General features: G+C 39.4%; 2 protein-coding genes across 4 annotated transcripts in view; one reads left to right on the top strand and one right to left on the bottom strand.

The window, feature by feature from the left end:
- Window positions 1–2,449, bottom strand: part of STN1 (STN1 subunit of CST complex) — a 45,290-nt gene extending 42,841 nt beyond the window's left edge. For both annotated transcript variants that reach the window (XM_082308391.1, XM_082308392.1), the window contains exon 1: window positions 2,421–2,449. The gene's annotated coding sequence lies outside the window, so the exon portion shown is untranslated. The remainder of the gene's footprint in view (window positions 1–2,420) is intronic.
- A 171-nt stretch (window positions 2,450–2,620) lies between these two features.
- SLK (STE20 like kinase) overlaps window positions 2,621–16,251 on the top strand; it is a 51,937-nt gene continuing 38,306 nt past the window's right edge. For both annotated transcript variants that reach the window (XM_082308248.1, XM_082308247.1), the window contains exon 1: window positions 2,621–3,528. In XM_082308248.1, coding sequence (XP_082164374.1) covers window positions 3,379–3,528 — 150 coding nt within the window. In that variant the 5' untranslated portion in view covers window positions 2,621–3,378. The remainder of the gene's footprint in view (window positions 3,529–16,251) is intronic.

The raw sequence follows: 16,251 nt of genomic DNA, 5'->3' as shown, positions 1-16,251 counted from the left end.
CTCAAGAAATTTTCTTTTAGTTTTGCCTTTATTGCCAGTTATTATTACCAACTCTGACATACACACATACACGCCCTGCATCCGCTGCCCTATGACATTAACCGTGAGGCTAAAGAAAAGCTAATCCTGCCTAGATACGAGGATTTCATGCTATGGCTTTGGATTCCTTTTATTCCCCATCCTCTATCAATTAGTCAGTTCAAATAAACAGATGGAAATTAGTCCCAAAGCACTTTTTATCCAAGACAAAGCAAGTTAAAATCAAAATATTCAATTTAAAAAATAAATGAAAATTATTATTAAAGCCATCATTGTATTTTAACATCTAAATCAAAGCTATCATCCCACCTGAAGGGGCACAAAAAAAAAAAAAAGTATTATAGAGAGGAAAAAGAAATTGAATTTTAAAAATTAAGATTCCAGAAGCTAAATTGCTGCTAGTAACACTGGAGAAACCTTATCAATCACTTTCTTTGTTATTGTACTTAATCCAAACTGTCTGCATGAAACTTGCAAATCAAGTTAATATGTCCAGCCAGCCAGCCAGCCAGATCACAGAGAAGGGAAAATAGCTCATTCGGATTGCAGGTGTTTCTTGGTATTACCCTTACACACATAAACAGCCTTGGCTTTAACACCCTCCTCAACAGTTTTACATTTTGTGGCCAAGCTGTCAGTACAAAGGAACCACAAAGCCCAAGATCATTTTTGAACAACAAATGCTGATTATTACAACAAATCAGGACTGCTAGCTGGTTAGCAAGAGTACTTGAAAGGCTCTCTATTCATAGAGTAGTACTACCCTTGAAACTGATTTTATACAGGTTAAAGAAATTAACTCATGACACAACACTTGTTTGATTCATAAATTCTTTGTGGCAGGAGCCATCTCCTTGTTCTGCGGCAGGACAGTGCCTAGCAGACTGTGTTTCTGTGCACTATAAATACTATTAGCGCCACTAATTACTCAACATACAATACCAACATATTCTTAAAAGGTTTCTACCCCAGCATGCTTCAGCTGAAGAAATATCGTTTACACATGATGCAAAGTTCAGTTCCAGGCTACTTCTATGCCCTTACTTCCTTCTGAACCATCTTTCTAATCTTCATTACTACTAACACCTGTACTATTAGACATCTCCTTTGCTGAAATCCCTTTCTTGACTCAGCCCAGCACTTTCTATTCCTTAAAGTCATGCTTCCTTCAAGGAGACTGTTGAGGTTGCCATATGATCCCTATAACTGGTGCATCTCAATGCCTCATTATTATTACTGAGTTTACACATGGACTACCCTCCTTAGTCAGCAAACTAATAAAATGGTCTGAGGCATGATACACACCAGAGGCTTGATCTTTAGAAGCTTATAATGCAGTTCAAATTAATGGTAACTGCAGGCACTCAGGTTCATATGAGGATAAGGCATTACGTGATTTTCACTGGGTTTGTCTCACTGTCAGATCTCTCTCAGGTCTCACATCATCACCTGAACTGCAAGATTGACTTCCTGCCTCCTGTGACAGCCTAAACTTTGTCTCCAAGATATCTTCTAATTGCCTCTTATCCAGACAACGGGAACACGCCTTGCTTTTACGTGAAGAAATACCATGCATTTAGTGGCATGTAAACAACACAACTGTTAAAATACAATCATACTTCAGGCAGATGAAGGAATTACTTGTGGGAAGAGAAGGTTGTGAGATAAGGAAATTTAAGCCTGTCCCACTGATTAAATCTCACAAGATACCAAAGACGTGCAACACATTAATATCACACCCTGCTATGACTGAATGTCACAAACCAGTAGCAGGTCTAGGAACAGCACTGGTCCACAAACAAAAGAAAGTCTTCCAACATTGCGTTTTTCTACCAACACCTTCCTCAAAGGATGACTCCCAGGCTGAAACCCTCCAGGAGGCACCACCTGCCATCCCAACGCTCCTGGCAGACAAAGAGGGCCTCGCACCCTCTTCAGCTCCCACAATCAGACGCGGGAGCAACGTGGGGGGAGGAGGGAGTCTACCTCTGCTGAAAAGAGGAACTCAAGGTAACCAGCCAGCCCTAAAAGAAAGCTGTCCCCCTACCTAGGGAACATCGCCCTCTGCCACAGGACTGGAGACACCTTCCCTACACGGGACGGTTGAGAATAAATAAGAGGAGCAGGGTGTCCTTCAGGATAAGCAACTCAGCAGAAGGCAAAGGATCCCTCTTCCGCATAGCCCCTCCCATAACTGCTACCAGAGAACGAAAGGGCAAAGTCGTTTCCCCCTCCTCCCAGCTGCAAGTACGCAGCCTACCCCCAAAGAAAAACAGGAGGAAAGAACGAGAACTCGCCCACCCTAAGCGCTGCCCTGAGGAAAGGGCGAGTGAGGGGGAAGGGGGTGCGCTCCTCCATCTTGGGGCCAAACACCAACTTACCCGCCGGAGGCCTCGGCGCGCTCCTATTGGCTCACACCGCCCCGTCACGTGGGAAGGGGAAAGCCCCGCCTCTTCCCCCAGCTTTGCCGGCGACGAACCGTTGCGGGGGGGTGTGTGGGGGATGTCGGTATGGCGCGTGCGCATGCGCCGAAGGAGGCGGTGGCGCGCGTGCGCTGGCGCAGTGGCGGCGGCCGCGGCGCGAGGCGGTTCCGGGAGCGCGGGAAGAGGGGCGGGGGCACGGGGCGCGCTCACGCGCCAGCGGCGGGAGGAGGAGGAGGAGGAGGAGGTGCCGCCGCCGCCGCCGCCGCCGCCCGGGTCCCGCTCTGCGAGAGGGCGGGGGAGCGAGCAGGAGAGAGACCGTGAGGGAAGCGTCGTCTTCCTCCGCTCTGCCGCCCCGGGACGCCCCGGGGCCCCGTTCTGTGAGGGCACCGGCCGGGAGTCAGGAGCGGGGCAGCCCCCTCCCCTCCCTACATCCGCCCCGTCCTCCGAGGCGGGAGCGCCCTCGGCGGGCAGCGGGGTGACCGCTGCCCCCTTCCAGCGGGAGCCGTGATCCCTTCGCCGCCCCCCTTCTCCTCAGGCTCCGTCCTCCGCCCCGCCCGCCGCCGCCGAGCCGCCCGTCCCGAGGAGGGAGCCCGGCACTTGTTGCTGACGCGATGGTCACCGGCCCGGCCGAGTAGGCAGGAACCGCCGAGCCCGTCGCGGGAGAGGACCGCTGCGGCTGCCGTCGAGGGCCCGGCCCCTCTGGGGGGCTCCAGGGAGATCTCGGGGTGTTCCTCTCAGCGCCCGGCGGTGACGGCTTCCCGGGCGGCGTGAGGACTTTCCTCCCGGGGATCGCGCCCGGCAGGACCGCCCGCCCGCCCCGGACGGTCACGGCGGGCTGAGGGGGCACCGCCAGCCGCCGCCCGCCCCCGCCTCCGCCTGGTCGCCTGGAGGCTGGCCTCCCTCGGCAGGAGGAAAAATGTCCTTCTTCAACTTTCGTAAGATTTTCAAGCTGGGTGGTGAGAAGAAGAAGAAACAATACGAGCACGTCAAGAGGGATTTGAACCCTGAGGAGTTCTGGGAAATCATAGGAGAGCTGGGAGATGGTGCTTTCGGTAAAGTGTTCAAGGTAAGGACAAGCGGGCAACTCAGATCAGTTGTAGTGTTGCTCCTAGCTAAAAAAATGACTTGTAGTATTGCTTCCGAGTTCAACGCTGCCTAAAGCTTGCCTGTCCAGGCTCTCCCACCTCGGGATACCTGTTGTAAGCATCGGGTTTCCGGAGACCTTGGCTGGGCAGGTCAGCGCGGCGCCCACCTGCCGCCCCGCCGGCAGGGCCGTGTCCCCGCGTCCCGCGGCGTGCCGGCTGCAGAGCGGAGCCCGTCATCCAGACGCTTCTTGCCCACGGAGGCTCATGAAACTAAAGATAGAAAAGACCTATTAGGTCATTGTCCCGCCTTCTGCTCCACCCTGCCCGTTGCTGAATCGCTCGCTTCTGTATTTTGTTTTTTTTGGACTCGTGTACAGTATGGCTTCTGATCTTACAAAGACTGTATTTTCTTAGGTGTGAAGTTCATACTTTTGTTTTTTAAAGTTTCCGTATGGAAGGAAGCCCGTGAACAGTAAAATTGACTTGTGTGCCTCCTGCGTAGTTTATAGGGCCAAGCTCGCATCGTTTTTAATGGGCATTCTCCTATCTTGTTCCATGTGGAATTGAATTAAATAGTTGTGTTACGTTGGCTTTCTTTACGTGGCAGAATTCTTGTGTTGGATCTCCTCACTTCTTTCTGCTGTTTGATCTTTCAGTCCTTAAGTATACTGGCACAAGTAGTGTTCTTAAGGATGCTTATCTAGAATTTATCAAGCAAAGTAAAGTACAGCGACAGAGATACAACGCTGCTAGTGTTTGACAAGACTGTAGCTTTTGGGCAAATCTTTAGCTACTTTTCCCCTTTCTAAAAGGGCATTAATGCTCCACGTTTGGTTTAGGGATAGTGTGGAAAAAAATCCACAGAGGATAAGCATGAGAGAATTGGTGAATTGACATGAATTGAGACTCTGGAGCTGGTTCTTGAGACTAGAAAAAAAATAGTATGAGAAAGAATAGCATTTACAGTGTTACTGAGGGCTAATTCAGTCAAGAAACATTTATATTTAGAGTGCTGCATTTGAGAGTTTTTGAAATCCGGGTACTCATGAAACCTGTGCTATTTTTGGTAGAAATTATTTTAGATTTTATTCTGCTGTGGTGTCACCTGTTTGTAAATTTCAGCAAAAGTGCCACAGTTAGTTCAGAATGCTAGGTGGGGGGTTTTTTCCACCCCAGGAATTTGTGTCAATGTTTTGTTTTAAGAGCATCTAGTTGATTTTGTTGGTGGTGTAATATATAGTCTAGATGGTGGTTCTCATGTCAGTGTGGAAAACTGGAGATTTTTTTGATTAAAATGACTGGGAAATATGTCTGAAGTTGCTGTATCATAAAGCTTGGTGACTATAAAAACATGATGTTGTCTCTAACGGCATTTGCAGAGTATTAAAGTTTTTCTTCAAACTTTATAGTGGAGTTTTGGTTCCCTTTTTGTGAATATAATGCTCTGTCCCATAGAGATGACTGGGGAAGCCTCAAAGATACAATACTAGATGTGTTCTCCTCCTCCCCCACATGCATTTCCCTTCCTGTCCTCAAACCTCTTTTCACTTCATGTTTATCTGTAGGCATGTCTGTATTAGCAATAGTCTATAGAGGAAAGTGTCTGAGCAAGGCAACCGGTAAATTTTGCATTTCAGTGTACTTTGTGTACAACAGGAGAGTTTTTTTCCAGTTGGATGTGATTTTTCACTTTGAGGTTTATTTCTGAATGTGACATGACAGTGTTAACTGTTGAAATTGAATTTTTCAAAATTAAACCCTATTTTAAAAACTATGGTAGTCAGAATTACACATGCAGTTACACTGGTAAACTTGTTGAACGTAGCACATGTGAAAATTAAAAGTACTAGTATTCCTTGGAAAAAATTCCCATTTTAAAAAAAGGTCTCCTACTGCATGTATTCAGCAGTATTCATTTTGTTTCCATCTAGTTTGAGAAGGAAGATTACGCACAGATACTAACAGTACTCATGTTCCTGCATCTGAGCATGCTCGCCAAGAGACTGTTTCGAAAGCAAGGGTGAATTAAGGTGTTCTTTCTTGGATATACACCTCAAATGAGAAACTGCAAGAATACCTATTCAATACCTTCTCAAATTTTGGAATCAAAACTATAAACCAGAACAGAACTGTCAACTTTCTAAGACTTTGTCTTTAAATAATGTAAGCGTGGGGAGTTTGAGGGTTTTAATTTTGTTTGTGTGGTGGGTTTTTTGTTTTATTTTTTACAAAAAAAAAAAAAAACCCAAACCAACAACAACCTAGTGTCAGTTACATTTTCCAAAACTACATTTGCCTTTGTTTAAGATCTTAGGAGTTAGTGTGTGACAGGGTTTTGGCAGATATATGATGAAATGGAATTGCCAGATAAATAAGGCTTTGTATACTTTGGACTTCTAATAAAAAATAGGTTAGATTGGTTACGTGCTATGATTTCCTGTAGGGAAGTATTTGGTTTAGTTGTGTAACTTATCTTCTGGACAAAGTATCAAATATTTAAAGAAAAACTCGAAAGCAACTCTTAAATGATTCTGGCAGTATTGTGAACACTAGATGATTAAATTATTTACATTAAAAAATGCTATGTCTAGTGATAACTAGTTTTGTATACAGAAGTCTTAAGGGTGCTGAAAACTTGTGATTCGTTCCCCTTCTTCCCAATCCCAGTACAAGGGTCCTGCTTATTTTTTAATAACTTAGCCATATTACTATAAGAGCTTCTTTCCTTTGAAGCTGTTCGTTCTAGTTTTCCAAAGCTTTCTTAGCTCTGACAATTCATACATTTGTATTCACTAACTTCTACGTAATGTTTAGAAATACTCTGTTTCCAAGTGTTTTGACTGCTGTTGCAAGTCTCTCCTGTGATCAGAGGAGCTATGTAACTGCAGACTACTGATGACAAAGGTTTACGATTCTATAGGACTTTTCATTCTAGCTCTTTTCAGCCTCTTCAGAGAGGCCACTTTTGGGCTATTTTCTTTTCTTTTTGCTCTTGGCTAAAGAATAATAGTGTAGTTTTCCATCCTTTTTTCAATTTATAGACCCTTGCAGTACTTCAGCATCAGGTGATGGCCCTTGTAAAGAGAATTTTGAGGTTGCTGATGATAGACTTTTTTCCAATCTTTTTTAATTGCCTGTAATGAGTTATTTAGAATTACTGAATGGGCTGCTAGGGTTCTGAATGCCACTGAAGAAACATAATATTAGCATTGGAGGCTGATTTCAACTTTGACATTTGGCAGTGAGATTGCAAGCTACTCTTTTTTTTTTTCTTTTCTCTCTTTTTTTTTTCTTTTTTTTTTTTTAAGAGAAGGAGATTGAGAGGTTGAAACTGCTCTTGATTTGATAAGGTTAGGTCCCCTGAAAAATCTTAGGCTCCTACTGTTAAAGTTGATTGTAATCAGGTTGCTTTAGAAATGAGTTACATTATTATATCATGTTACTTTATTGTGTGTTACATTGCCCTATTGTATCAAATGTCAGTTCAGTGCACATAGTAAACATTGCTTTAAGGTAAATCAGTATAAGTAAGTGTTAAACTGTAGTAATTTTAAGTAACCATGTGAAGATTTTCATCAGCTTTAAGCTGCTTTCTAAATTCCCAGAAGTTAAGGTTCAGATGGTGTGAAAACAGACATTTAAAAAGCCTAGTGTGTTCTGTGGCTCTTTCTTGCTAAAGTTCCTGATTGAGAATCTTTGTTGTACAGATGCACATAACTAATTAAAATGCAGCTATCTTCCTAAGTTAACCTTCTCAAAGAAATAAAGTGCTGGGACTATATTTCAGTAAAATTTGCCAGCCTTTTTTGCTAGTAAGAACATTGTATGCTATATTGTAGAAAGGCATTTTCCTAGGGTTTAGTTGGTGTCATATTTGAGCCCTTCACTAGAGGAAACTCCTCCAAGAATTTCATGGCCTTTTGGCCATCATTATGATAATTACGGGTACCATTGTACAAATATACTAATTTCAAGTCTTCTGCAGGAACAGATTCTATAGTGGTAGAATATATGTGGCAGTATACTACATGAGATAGAGAGAGAATATATAGTGTGTATATATTTTAATAGAAATTGACAAATTATTGTTAGAGAATGCTTTGTACTTGTCTGGTTTTGAATTGTGTTCATGCTTCTTAGTTTGAATTGGAATATTCTGCCCATTTATAGTATCCCGTTTATTACCCTGAATCTAAGATGTTGGAAGCATTGTGTATACAAGATTCTCATAGGAATTTTGAAAATCAAATATTTGTATTTCATCTAAAGTTACGACGACAAGTTTTCCAACTCTCAGCAATTAACTGGTGTTTGGTTAAAAAGCCTATTCTGCTTTCTCTTTAGGTTCAGAGAAGAAATGTTGTGGAAGCTGATAGCTATAATCATGGTGAACAGCATTACCCAAATGCATTATCTTCTGAAAGTTACAACTACATTAAGTATTTATATATACTTATATTTGCAATAGTGGCCAAATTAATCTCTGGCTAATGATAGTGGGCTTTTGATAATAGTGTTTCTTCAAGTCCAATAAACTAATGATGTTGCTTTGTTGAAGTTAAGCTTTTGTTTGTGTATTTAAAACAATCTTACCTGTCATGTACCTGTATGACTTACAGGAGAGCTTGTTTTTGCCATAATGTCTTCTACAGCAGGTAGAAACAAATACAGTTTTTAAATAGTGATTTAATAAGACTGGACCAATTTACTTATTTAACGATAGTGCGGCCTTAACTCCTTTTAATGCCAAAAAATGAACTGACAGTTGGTGGCTGCTTAGAAGTACTTTTTGTGTACCACTAACATCATAACTTTATTTTCTAATCCTGGAAAATATTTTAATTAGTCTGACCTGAAAGCAAAATCAGAGCAGAGCAAGGAGAATTGATATTGTCTAGTTTCTGTGGCCTTGCAGCAGATCTAAATAATTCCTACAGTTGGATATTGCAACTTGAAGTTATCTTAATGATACTAGTGTATCATGCTGCTTGCTAGGATGGCTATCTTTTACATCTGTAACAACACTCATAGGAATAGACTTTGACCACTTAAAATCTAAGCTGAAGCACTGATATGCTGTTTTTTGTCTGATCGTTATCTTTTGACTTACCTGGTGTCATTAGCTCTACTAATTCCTTAGAAGAATTTGTTAGAGCTGTTGGAACTTACAAACATTCCTATATAAAAGATACAGTTCCCTGTGAAAGGATATTGCTTGAGTTCATCTGAAATCCTGTATGTTTAGTACTAGTTGGAAGACAAATTCATGTTTGAAAATTTCCAGTCAAATAATGTGTTTTGTGAACCTGAAGTTTCATGTGTGACTCAGCCATAAGCCTTGGCCTGGAAAGAAAAAGCAGGTGAAAATGTCCTAAAATGAATTTTAACACATAAGAATGAATCAGTGCAGAACTTTTGGCAATTTTGATTAAAATTGTTTGCTATACTTAATATATTTTGTTCTAATCTATTTTCATTCATAATTGACTATATAAGTTGACCTCCAGTATTAAACTGGAGCAGTAAAATAGTACAGTTGTCCTCAGGAGATCTGAATTAATAATATTCACTTAAATGCCATGTTGCTTTGTTTAGCCATAAAGGCATTAGGAGTTAGAGGAGAGAAGAGAGTTGATTTACTCTCAAGAGACTAATGTATAAGATGGCAGTGTTCAATTTTAAATATTTAGTCTATGTAAAATAGAACTAAAACTTTACCTGAAGCTTGCTAAGAACAGTCATTTCTGTAAGAGTAGCCTGCGTATTTTAGGGCTGCTGTGTATGGTCTACATGCAAAAAGGTGCATGAGTGTTCATAGTAGACAAACAAATGATTTTAGTCTTGCTGATCAGCTTGGTGAGTTGCTCTGTAATGTTATCTTTATTTTCACATGATTGCAGTTTTAGCATGTTGAAGATACCAGATAAGGAAAAGGCAGTATCACTGTTTTAAACCCTGGGAAATGTGTCAAGGGGAAAGCTTTACAGAGCTCTTTACAGCTATTGTCACTCTTGCTAAGTTTTCTGAGTAAACAGGTAGTGCAAGAAAGTCATCTGTAGACTGTAAACTGAGATAACTTTCTTGTTTTAAATGGCTATTTGCAGAAGCTAGTATCTCCTTTCCATTTTGTCTGTAGCAAGGAAATATTCTAAATAAGTAAGAAGTATAGCACATGTTTCGTGTCTCACTTTTTGGACATCTTTAAGTCACTTGGCTTAAAATCAGCATCGCAATGCTTAACTTATGAGTAATGTATTGTCTGTCTGTTGCAATCAGAATAAAAACTGCAGACAAGTTTGTGGGGGATAAATACAGAATGCTCATGATTACTCCTTGGTAAGGCAGTCATCTTTTCCAAGGTGTGAGCACAGTTATATAAACTGTTTAAAACTCTTAAGTAAATAGGAAATCATTATTTGATTTTATTTATGTTTATAAAAGTTCCTATTTTTTTCATGTCATCTGATATTTCATATTTCTTAGCTAACTATTTGTGTAAGTACTTGGACTGTTGGTTTCTTGTCTGGAGAGTAAAACTTTGGATTTCAGGCATAAGCTAAATGTGGCTGTTTAACGTTGTCAAATAGACTGCAGAGTGAACCTTCTTCTTTAAGCGGTTCTAACTTGATGAAATAATTCTTCATATCTAAGTCAGAGGCAGTCTATTTAATTAAATAATTCTGATATAGAAGCTAAAAAAATGTTGTGTTACTGTTTTGGTTGTTTTTAACAGGTTTTGTAGACAAATTGGTTAAATCTTTTGAGCTTGATCTTTGGCAGGGAAGTAGTCCTCCAGTAATACAACCCTCCGAGCTGTCGTTGCGGAGCAGTAGTTAACAAGTTTCTTTTGGTGGTGACCCAAATTCTAGTTTTGACCACCCCATAAACGATATTAAAGAAATAATTTGTTGGGTTTGTATTTGCAAATGCCACAATCCCCAGTTTGGGATTTTTTTCTCTCTCTTTTTTTTTCTTTTTTTTAATTGAATGCAGTTATTAATGGTCCTTACATATTTCATGGGCCATGACCCATGTTTTGAGAGTCTTGTAAGATTATAAACATCATTCTCCTTCGATGACAGTGGTGTCTGTGTAAAAGAGGCAGCATGTAATTAAACACTCTGGTTTGAGATGTTAAATGCATTCCTTGAGAACCTGGTGCCTGAAGTGTCATTTATTAATACTTTTTTGGTCTTTGCTTCTTTGTGCTCCCACAATAACCTTTAATTATATTCAGATTATACACGGAATTGACGAATTCATATTGTCTCACCTGTTTTGCCTATTGTCTTACTTTACAGTAGCTGCCAAATTACTCAAATACAATGCTTGTGCTATCTTTTCATTTGATACTGTTTGGATTGTTCCAGTTCTCAATGTTTAGTGACGGAAAAGCCGTGAAGTTTGCAGTTAGAAAACAAAGCAGACTGAATTAATAGCACAGAGTAAAAAAATGAATGATGTTTTGTAATTTTTCTCCAAACCCATGTGAAATACATATTGTAACTCCCTCTAATCCATTTTTAATGGTTTTATAACGTGATTACAGTTTGGAATGCTTGAGAGAAATTTTTAACTGTCAAATATGTCTCAAATATGTCAAGTGGAAACACGTTTTTTTTTCCACTCAGAAATGGGACAGAATCTTTTTAGAGAGAAAGAAGACTTAGTACTTGCAGAATATGTTTGAAGGATGTCAGGCAATAAAAATTAGCTAAGTAATGTTCAATAAAAGCTAGTAGGCTACCTCAAACCACTCTGCAATGGTATTCATACTTCAACAAATTAAAGCTTTGCTGTAAATGTTAATTTTCCACAGGCATTTCTAATTTTCTGTTGAATATGCTCTACGTTCATGATACAAACCAACTAGAGTACATGCAGCAGAAAATTTACCTAAAGTAAAAAATTCACAATAAAATAGTAATGGAAGATTCTTTGTATATTTAATGCACCTACTTAAACTATCATATTTCATTTTAGGAGGATGTACTGTTTCTTCAAGCAGTTCTAAATGTATGTAAAAGCAAGTCACAATATTGAAGTTATAGATTTTCCTTGTTTATTTTTACTTTTCTGGATTAAGACTGGTTTGCAGTATTTTGTGGGATTGCATGTGTTTATATGAGTTAACGTAAAACAGTTAAGCATGAATGGTGATTTGGAAGCTAAGAGAAAGACACAAACTTTCCCTTTTATGTAGCCATGTTTGTATTTTTGAGCCATTTTCTATTTAGTTAATTACCTATAGCCTAGAGCAAGAAATTGCTCAAGCATAGATTCATGCTTGAATCAAGTTCCACCCAAAATCTGGCTTTAAGAAAGTTCTGATTACCCGAAGCATGCTATCCTATGCTATGATTTTAATATTTACTGATTTTTCTATGGAGAAGAATACGAAGAGGTGACAAAGTAGGATCATACCACAATAGTCAAATCAATTTATTGATTAGTGTTTAAAATTTGCTAAATCTCTCCTTACTGCAGAGGACTAAGCGACTGTTACCTTAAAGTGTCAATCTTAAAAATTAGTCTGTTGGTTGTTGTTTCAGAAAATCTGAAACCGAAGGAGGCCATGACAAATAAAGGGACTTTATTAATTTTCAGAAGGAATTTTTCTAAAGTTGCATTAATGCAGTTATTAAAGATGAGTGGGTGATCAGAAAGGGGAAGGGCAACTGTACAGTCTGATGAAGTTTTGGGGGAAACCATTACCCTAGAACTTGAAGTTGTGCCTACATCAAAATTGTTTTACTTAATATGAAAGCAATGGTGAATCCCCATGCTAAGGCAGAATCGTTTTTGAATCCATCTAGCTTGATAATGAATTGGAGAAGACTGTCTCCTTACTTTCTTCATATCTAATTGAACAGCATTTTAGATCTGAGACTTTCTTGTTTAAGGAGGACTTTAAGGAACTGTTTCCCTCCCCCCCGAAATGTTTAGTCATAACCATGATTCAGAAAACAGTGTTCTGAGGGAAGTTATTGTAACTTTGGTAATGATACAATAACAACTTGGCAAGACTTTTTACACTGGAATTTTTTCTTTCTTTATCTTGTAGGTAATGGTTCTCCAGACACAGATTTATGCTGTAAAACCAAAGCTTTTCTCTAGCGCTTATCTAGATTTCACATTATAGAAGATAACTTTACCAGGCAAAGAGTTACTACTTTGTAATCAGAACGCTGTAAAACTGTAATGGAGAAATGTCAATTGAGTGCTTCAGCAAGAATTAGCATGTTGCAGTAAACCCTCATCTCCTCCACAGCCTTTGTCTCAGTCAGGCTTTATTCAATTCATATGCTGCCGCCTTTATTTTGTGAAGTTCAGTCATGTTCCTGCCCCACCTTCAGCTTTTCCTGTTTGAATTGAGGAGGCCCAACCTTTTCAGTCTGTTTTTTTAATAAGACAACTGCTTGACCCTTCAATGATTTTAATTGTCCTTCTTGCATTCTCTTACTTGCTCAACTTCTGCGGATGCCACAAATCTTTTAGTTCACCATTCGGGCGAACTGTTTGGTTTTTCAGTGCCGGATAGTCATGGGTGAGAACCATAGGTCTGTGCAACTACGTTACACTCTGAAAACTGAACTGTGATGATTGCTGGGAAATATGGTCAGAAGAGTTTGAACAGGAATCATCCCAAAACCGAACTCGAATCATTCCAGTAATGCGGAGAAATGGGTAGTCTTAGAGTTAAGCCAAGCTTGTTTTTACTCTTTCACCCTTTCTAACTAGTTTTTACCACCGGTGAAGATGCACTAACTGACTTTATAAGTAACCTGAAAGAAGGAAGCACCATCTGCTATTTTTCATCTGTTTGGGGCGGGAAGTCTGAAAGCTTAAGGCTCACCATATAAACAAGAATACTGTCAAGTGTTTCCTATTGATTGACAGGGATAGCTGGGGTACCTGAAAATGCATCCTTTGCTTTTGGCTGTAGCAAGAACTTTAAGCTGTCTCTTAGTAGCAAACTTAGATGTTCTGGTCAGTTTACTAACCCTAGAAGTTGTTTGTTAATTTAGCATGTTACACTTAAATAAAACCAAACAAACAGAAAACCACACACCTCCCCTAGCATTTAAAAGTGAAATATAAAAATGAGCTAGTGGACAGACTTTTGTTAAATCTCCTATTTCAGTGATGTCCATTTCAATGTAACTTCTTTAGTGGCCCAGCATGGGACCTCACCTTTGAGCCAGTGTAATAAGAAGATTCTTTTGAATCTCTGAAAAGCACTAAAACAATGTGTATCTGTGATACTAAGTGAAACAGTCAATAACACTCTTCTCAAAGCGGTGCATTTCAAAAGCTTTAGTAAGTACAGAAGAGACTTTTGAATGATGAGTGGCTGGGTCTTTACCATGACTGTTTTCCACAACAGTTTCCAATGATGCAGCTCAATGCAGCCAGAGTTCCGGCAGTGTATTCTCATTCCCACCTCTTTCCTTGTGACAGGTCTGGTGCTTGCCAACCCCATGATGATCTGGTTCAAGGCACTAAACCACCCAAAAGCTGATTGTACATGTAATCTTCTTGGCTCCCCAGACCATCTCACGGGAGGGCCAGACAAGTAACAGTACTGATGTAAGGGAAAAATGACAGGACAAGTGTCAGCATTGGCTTAAATAGCTATGAAAGGGAAGCATCAAGGTGGCATATTGATACTCTGAAATTGTTAAGGTGTGTCAGATGAATGCTTTTTGCCAGGACAAAATTAAAAATAGATGTACTTCTGTTGTATAAATCATCTGCTGTTAGCAATAGTACTGATAAAAAGGCAGTTTTGCTAAATACTGCTGTTGGTGTTGTTATCAGCCAGTAGTTCTGTCCCTTTGCATCACTGACACCCGTGCTAGAAGAATTCTGTTATGTAGATGTATCTTTAATGGGAAATTTACTAAAAGTTTTGTTTCAGGTGGTAATTCTTTTCTCCACTTTTAGTATGCTGCATAACTGCTAGAAAAGAATGAAAATTTTATAAGACTTCTTATTTGGCCTAAATTCACCTGTATGAGGAAAGCGCTCACTCTGAATTTCAATTCAGTTTCTGTAGAGTGTTTTGAAGCAAGAATGGAATTCTGCATTCCCTCTCGCTGTACAGATACACAACATAAGATAGCCCTCTACTTCAAAAAGCCTTCAGCCTAATAAAAGAATAAAAAAAACAAACATGAGAGAAAACGTGGAGTAGGAGAAAGAGGGAAGTCTTGTCAAAGGGAAAGCTGCTTCATCTCTAACAGCTATGCTGGTGCATCCTCATTGCTGTCGGTTCATGGGGGACATGGGCAAATTAAAGCTTTCATAATTCCATTAAAAGTAACACTGCCACACTATTAAGAGACAAGAACAGTACTTCCTCTTGAACATCTTGTGTGTTTAACTGTTTGCAGTGTTTAACCTTATCGTGATACTCAGCAGTTCTGTTGGAGGAAGAACATTGTTCCTACATTGCATGAAAATCTTTTACCATAGAAGCTCACAAGTTCATTAGTTGCAGAAGTCTGAGTAAAGCAACTGTTTTCCCTGTGAATATTTTGTGCATCAAGCTCTGCAAAGAGTTGAAGTATTTTATCTTGATTTGTTTTTAATAAATTTATCAAGTAATGCAATTATTCCTATGGCCATTTGTATTTATCACTAGCATATTAGGTAAATTCTGAATGAATTACACTAATCAGTAAAACGGCAAGCAGCAAGTGCAAAAAACATACCAGAATTTGAAAAAGATTGTCATCAGTAGCATGCTTCTAAATTAAAATTGTTTCTGAAATCAGCTGATAAATAATAGGGTTGGCATTCATATAGTTTCTCAGAGTAGTCAATTTTCTTAATTGTTTGGTTGTTTAAATTCACCAATTAAAAAAAACCAACAAACCAAACAGTTAATCTGAAAGGCAACATCAGAAGCAACATGTTCCACTACTGTGCTGAATATGAATTAAGTTTACTTACAGAACCCAAGACGCTATTTTTGTGGCACTTGAATAGCCAATTTTCAAGGAATGCCAAATGTTTATTCAGATGGCTCTTTCTCATCTCTTGAGATGTCATACTTGCAGCACAAAGATGGCTAGGTCGTTATAAACTGTATGTGAGGCAACCTTTCTAACTTGCATGTCAGAAGATTTCACTTTGTTTTCGTGAGATGGTATGCAGCTTTAGGGTCATTACTTAAGACTCACAAGAAAACTACTGGCAAGTCACAGACTGTATAAGCATTAAATAGCATAAATCATCATAGTGAATTTTGTAATTAATAAAGCTTATTGTAGAACTGACTTGAAAATAACTTGTTTACATTAAAGAGAGCTGAAAGACACTGGCTGACCTATATTGATTTTTTTGTTGTTGTTGCTGTCTTTGCAGTTGGTTTCTGTTAAATTGTTTTAAAGATATGTACATAAGGAAGCAACGACTTCCCTCTAGAATTCTAAATTTCCTGTTCTTTTTAAAATACATTAATACAATAAAGAGAATATGAATTGGTTTCTATAACAGTTGTACTTAAAAAAACAGGGATGATGTACAGCTTTTTTATGAAAGCTGTCAAAAGCTACTCTACTTCCTTTTTTTCTTCAGAAATAGGGGAAGTTTCATCTCAACAGACTAGAGCATGCATGGAGCAACAGAAGATATGCTTTGATAGTTTTGCAAGAGCTGTTGCCAGTTTTAATGTGGTATTGATGTAGTCACGTTTC

The sequence above is a fragment of the Platalea leucorodia genome (genome assembly GCF_965183815.1).
Source record: "Platalea leucorodia genome assembly, chromosome: 4".
Classification (NCBI taxonomy): domain Eukaryota; kingdom Metazoa; phylum Chordata; class Aves; order Pelecaniformes; family Threskiornithidae; genus Platalea; species Platalea leucorodia.
This window is presented reverse-complemented; position numbering and strand designations above follow the sequence as displayed.